The 6,179-nt window shown below is 41.1% G+C and overlaps 1 protein-coding gene across 6 annotated transcripts in view; it reads right to left on the bottom strand.

The window, feature by feature from the left end:
- Positions 1-6,179, bottom strand: part of Phka2 (phosphorylase kinase regulatory subunit alpha 2) — an 87,549-nt gene that overhangs the window by 33,430 nt on the left and 47,940 nt on the right. For all 6 annotated transcript variants that reach the window (XM_031370341.1, XM_031370363.1, XM_031370352.1 and 3 more), the window contains exons 11-12: positions 4,549-4,644; positions 1,220-1,327 (exon numbers count right to left, since the gene is read on the bottom strand). In XM_031370341.1, coding sequence (XP_031226201.1) covers positions 1,220-1,327; positions 4,549-4,644 — 204 coding nt within the window. The remainder of the gene's footprint in view (positions 1-1,219; positions 1,328-4,548; positions 4,645-6,179) is intronic.

Below are 6,179 nucleotides of genomic sequence, written 5' to 3'. Positions count from 1 at the left end.
AAAAAACAAAAACAAAAAACAAAACAAAACAAAACAACAAACCAAATCAAAACAAAAAGCATCTTCTTTTACTTTCTATAAATGATCCAAGCTTCCCAAGGGAATGAAGGTGATCTGAAAGAGAGGAAGGCCCTATTGCTGGGCCCAAAGGAAGGCTTTTGTATATTGGAGAGGAGGTTTCAGAGGAGTGGAGTTAGTTATTTCCCACCTCATATTTACTGAAATAGTAGCTGAAATGCACTGGACAATTAAGCCCAGTTATTTCACTTTATAGGTGAAGCAACTGAAACTCAGTGAGATTAAGAGACCTGCCAAAAGTCCCTGAGCTAGCTGGGTATAGGACTTTCAAAAAGATATATGAAGATGTGATCATGAAACTTGGGAGATGAAACATACCTGGCAATCACTTCAGCAAGCAATGCTTCCAGGTGAAGTGGCCACTGTGCTATCTCTCATCAGTCTTTACCACGCTAGTAACCCAGTAATATTTTGATGCACTGTTCTCTTCCCTAGTTTTAGAGGTGGCAAAGCACACAAGGCTGGCCAGCCAGCCTCTGGAGGGCAGTCCCTTTCTTCTTTAGGCTCCTTTCCCACACCAAAATTTGAGCTGAAGTTTCTCACTTAACACTGGGAGATTCATTTTAAAGCTTTTTCAACAGAAGCCTGGGAGCAAGAGGGAATGGGTCAGGAAGCGGGTTGGTATGGGCTTTGGTGTCTGAAGGATTACCTGCTGCCTCTTTCTATGGAGAGATCTGAAGAGCTACTCTGCTTCCTGTGTCTTGGGCTGGGAGAGTTTCTAGCCTATCTAATAACCTCCTAATGCCTTTCTCTTCCAGAATCAGCTGTGCTAATCTTGGCTGAGATGTTTCCCATGTCTGCTGAGCAACAAATGCAAGCAGATTCAACTACATACCAGATATTCTGGCGAGAGGAAGGCAGGGAGTAGCTCATGTAGCTGATCTGACTGGCAAACTGTAAATACAGATATGCAAGGCCTGAGAAAAGCCTGGGGCAGTCCTTTTCTTCTTTAAGTTCCTTTCCCACACCAAAATTTGAGCTGAAGTTTCTCACTTAACACTGGGAGATTCATTTTAAAGCTTTTTCAACAGCTTTAAAATGGGCCCAATATAGCCCAGGTAACCTTGAAGATAATGAAGCTGCTCTTCCTGGTTTCCTGTACCTCTAATCAGATGGGCCTACCTCTAATCAGAAAGCCTACCTCTGCTAGCAGTGAGCTGAGGATGTACAAGGACTGTCCCCAAAGATGGGGCAGCTTCCCCAGTGGAATTCGGTCTACTGTGTGTGGATTCTTATACTCTTCATCCACCTGGCAAAGAAAATGAAATGTTCAAGGTCAGAATGTCAGAGGATACAAAGGCCAGCAATATCTTACACTTGAGGAACACATTAAAGAGTCATAAAACAGTCCTCAACTTCCAGACCAATTCTGTGCCTGCTCTATACCCAGAGCTCTGGGCAGCAGGAAGCTCCACAGCTCATTCTTATGGATGGTTGTTCTCATAAAAAAATGAACAAATAAAACAAAACAAACGCCCCATGGCAGCCTGTATAGAGACAGCGCATAGCTAGATGTCAACCCTGGCTTCTTCCTCTGGCTTACACCATCCCTTAAAAATGTGTGCCCATGGAAGAAAATTACCAGAAGGTGGCACTGTGCAATGAGGCAGACCTATAGTGTTACCATTCCCAGCCCACCTCCTTTAGAAAGCATAATTTCCTGGGAGCTTTATCTTCTCAATCTAAGTTTTGTGCCTTTCTTTCTTTTGGTCCCAACAATGTAAGCTTCTACGCTTGCTTGTTCTGAGGATAGTGCCAGCTACATATGGGGCACTCTCCTTCCAAATCCCATGCCCCCTTTTAAGGTTTTAGTCACTGAAACCTTGATTAAGGTAATATTTCTGTTCACCGCCCCCCCAAGAAAACACCAGTCACTTAAAGAAAATGGAAACATCACAAGTTTATGTGTGTGTGTGTGCATGTATGCACACATATGTGTGTAAGGGGAGTTCATTTTTAGTATTGTGGATTGATCAGTGAAATCATTAAAATACTTACTAAAGATTTATATTTCTTGGTACTAAATATTTTAAAAATTTAAGTTTTGCATACATTGAAAGAAATACTGATGTGGAAGGAGAGTATCCAAAATAAAATAGTGGTTATTATTAAGTGGTAGCATTAGGGATAATAAATATTTTCTTCTTTTTACAGTACCCTATATATTTTACAATGCATAGGATTACTTTTACAATTGACTGGCATCCTAAATACACATGAAACACATTGAAACACAACTGTTGAGAAAGACTGCAATGATTTAGAATGAGAACTATCTAATGCAAAGAACAAAAGATGTTCTTGTTCTGGACTTTCCCACTAGAGTTTAATTCTGTTCTTGTCCTTCTGAAGTATTACTTACAGGTGAACTTGCACCACATCTTTGCTTCCATCTTTCATGTGCATCTGTCTCACAACCTAGTTTTGCTTTTACAACACTCAGATATGGAACCATCTTGTGTACTAGTCCCTACTGTGCCAGGCATGGCTAGCTGCTCACTACAGTTTTGTTGGACATACTTTCTCTAGTTCCCAGCTGTGCAGTGGAGGGTCCATAGATGGTGGCACCTTGCCCAAGCATACAGGCTGCATGCCACTGTAGTCCCTGACTTTTTCTAATTTGCACAAAGGTGCCATATAGGTTTGTGGTGCCTTTCAGGATTTTTTCCCAGTGCTCTCTATATGTTATTGATGTGACTGAGGGACCTTGCCAACTCTCACCTGCAAAGCTAACACAAAATGAGGTTAAGGTAAAATACTGTCCAATGCTGGTGCCTTGCATGTAATATAAGCTAAGTACACTGAATAAAGAGGACACTTAATGACAAGTAGAAACCTAAAAGTCACTGTGGTCTTGAGGAGAGAGTTGTAGAGTAACATTTTTGTGATGTACAACCAGCATTATCCATCAGGAAGCGAAGTGCAGCCCTGACACCAAGCTTTTACTATGGTCAGAGCCTTTCGGGAAAGCAGAAATGGATGGCTAGTCTCTACCATAAAGTAGGTGCATATCCTTGAAGATATGCATTCTCCCTTGCTTGGTTTCCAGCTTCCTCCCATTGATGCCACAGTACTAGAATATGAGCAATCTGAACATGGGATATGAAAATGTAGCTATGGAAAGTGACCTAGACACCCCTTACCCTCATCAACATTCACACCATCCATAGCATACAGATAAAAATGTAAAGTGAAGAAATTTGCAGACTTTATGACACACAAAAAACATCCCTGAAAGACTTCCTAACTTAATCTGTATGGTACGGCACAACAGAAGTCTTTATCTTTAATTTGTCCTAAGAACACTTGGATGATTTAAACCTGCTCTGATGGAAACATGGAGTTTCTGGAAGCTCAGACCAAACAGTCTAGGTAGGACTGAGTGGATAGAGCCATTGCAAGGAACTGTCCCCCTGTCCCCACCCGCCCCAGTGAATCCAGAAGTAAACCAGCTGACCAGGTGGGCTATTATCAATGCTTCCAGAATAGAATATTCTATTTCTTATAGAAACTCAACTCTTTCATTTTGTCTTGATCTAAGTAGTCATTCATGTAACATTTAATAGTTCATTCTAGATCATGGTTCTCAACCTGTGTTTTGTGACTCCTTTGGGGACTCAAACAGCCCATTCACAGGGTTTGTCTAAGTCCATTGGAAATATCAGATATTTACATTATGATTCAAAACAAAATTACAGTTTTAAAGTACCAATGAAAATAATTTTATGGCTGGGGGTCACCACAACATGAGGATATTAATGGGTGACAGTATTAGGGAGATTGAGAACCACTGTTCTAGATCAGGGCCCAGAGTAATACTCAGAACTTTTATGCCATATAAGGATCAAGTCTCAGACTCATTTAAAATGTATATTTTAAAATATTCCTTTGGGAGAGGGTCATACAAAGTAGCCTTGAATTAGTGATCATTCTGCTTCACATATTTGGAGGATGAAATTACATGTGTCATTGCTCATCAAAATGTATGTTCTACATGAAATTAGAAGAAAAATGTACTACATCACTACTTTCAAAGGTCCAATAGGGCATCCAATGTGTAGACACTTCTACTAACTGTAAAGTATACTACCCATTAGGAAGTGGTGTGGCTTAGTGTGAAGGCCCAGAACCTGGGGTCTAGTCCCTAGGTGGAATCCTAACTTGGACAGGTTCCAAGAGGTTTCATTTCCTTTGGCCATGTATGCATGGGCCTGTCAAACACAGATCAGGGACAGGTATGCTCCAAAGGTCTTTAGCTGCTGCCTCCCTAGGGCATCTAAGGTCAAATATGTTCCATATGTTCCTCAAAGCTATAATACCTTATGATAAATAGGAAAGCTAGCTTTTAGAAACCACTTCTAAAAGAGAAAAAGAAGTCATGTGTCCTAAAAGGTAGGTAGAGAATACCAAAAATGCCAAGCCCTAACTCAGTCTAGATGAGCCCCACAGGGCTTGGTGCCATCTGGTTACCTTGTCTGGTGGGATGGCATAGAGTTCGGGCACCAAGTGGATCCCATCTTTGCCTCTGATTAATATTCCCTCCAGGGCTTCTCGGTATTCTTGGACCTGGAAAACAGTCCCAGCATCTTTAGTGTGACAGAGGTCTAGCAGTTAATTATGCAATAGCATTATAGCTTAGAAAACAGTAACAAAACAGGGCTCTGGGCTACAATGCTTGGCTGTAGAAGAACAGAGTGACTCTGGCTGACACTGATGTTATAAGAAGGGAGACACCATTGCTTTTTTTCCCCCTGAGCCAAGCAACACTTGCCTTGTTCCCAGGGAAAGGGAAAGGGCAAGGGCAGCTTCCGAGAAAGTAGCTGTTTGGTCTTCAAATTTTCCACAGTACTGTCGTTTATACTATGTACATGTACATCATTCCCATGCCATTCTCATTTCAATAATTTATTCATAAGTTTTCTCATATCTGAAATTTGCCTTACCAAACAAGTTTTAAACATCTTGGGATGTTGGGCAACATATTCTGTTTCTGCCTAAGTAGTAGCCCCGCCCCTTTTTTCCTTTTTTGGCTCAAGGGCCTGGGCAGATGGCTCAAGTCAGCAAAGTGCAACTGTGAGTACCTGAGTCTGGATCCCTAGAGTCCACACAAAAGGCCTGGTGGCACATTTATGACCCCATTGGATCCCTAAAACTCATCGGCCAGCCAGTTCACCTAAAATGATGAGTTCTATTAGTGAAAGACCCTAACTCAGAAAATAAGGTAAAGAGAGGCAGAAAGCAACTGAAGAAGATACCAAACATCAACCTCTGGTTTTCAATGTGAGCATCCTCTCCACACAATCATGATTGTGTACATACTATACATACATACAGATAACATATACATGCAATGTTTATTGATTAGGAAATATTTACTGGGATTGATATTATGGTTTGGTGGTAGTGGCTGCCTATAATGCAAGGTCTTGAGTTTTATCCTCAGACACACAGACACAGACACACACACAGACACACACACAGACACACACACACACACACACACACACACACACACGGGTTGGGGAACAAGAAAGATTGTGAGACAAAAAGGGAAAAAGGAAATCCATGTACTATCCTCCATCTACACCAATTGTAAGGATGCAACACTCATTATAATGACAGCTTTTGAAGCAAACATTCCTATTACACTGAAAAAGCAGTGATAAACCAACATTACAAAAGGGAAAGAAGTAGAACAGAAAACATCACCAGCCACTAGCTATTTAAGTATGGCTTTTTGAAGAGCTCAGTCAATTATACTTCCAGATATCACTTTCTGATCATTTTAAATTTATGGATGGCAAAGTATGACCACAATTATAACATTTTAAAATGTCAACAAGGAAGCAAGATTGCACATAAAGGCTTTTAGGTCAGATCCAGCTCAAGTCATCCAAGTTCTGTGTCCTAAGTGTGACGTGTCTTCAACGACAGAGGCTTGCCCTCAACTTCTGAGAGGAAAGCAAGGGCTCCATCAATAAATAGTCTATGTTGCACTGAGAACTGCTTGGACTCTGGCTAATCATTTGAAAGGAGGTTTTTCATCTCTAGTACTGGGGTTTTCTTTAGTCTATGGTTCTTGTGGGGAGCACTGTCAACTC

The sequence above is a fragment of the Mastomys coucha genome, chromosome X (assembly GCF_008632895.1).
Source record: "Mastomys coucha isolate ucsf_1 chromosome X, UCSF_Mcou_1, whole genome shotgun sequence".
NCBI lineage: Eukaryota > Metazoa > Chordata > Mammalia > Rodentia > Muridae > Mastomys > Mastomys coucha.
This window is presented reverse-complemented; position numbering and strand designations above follow the sequence as displayed.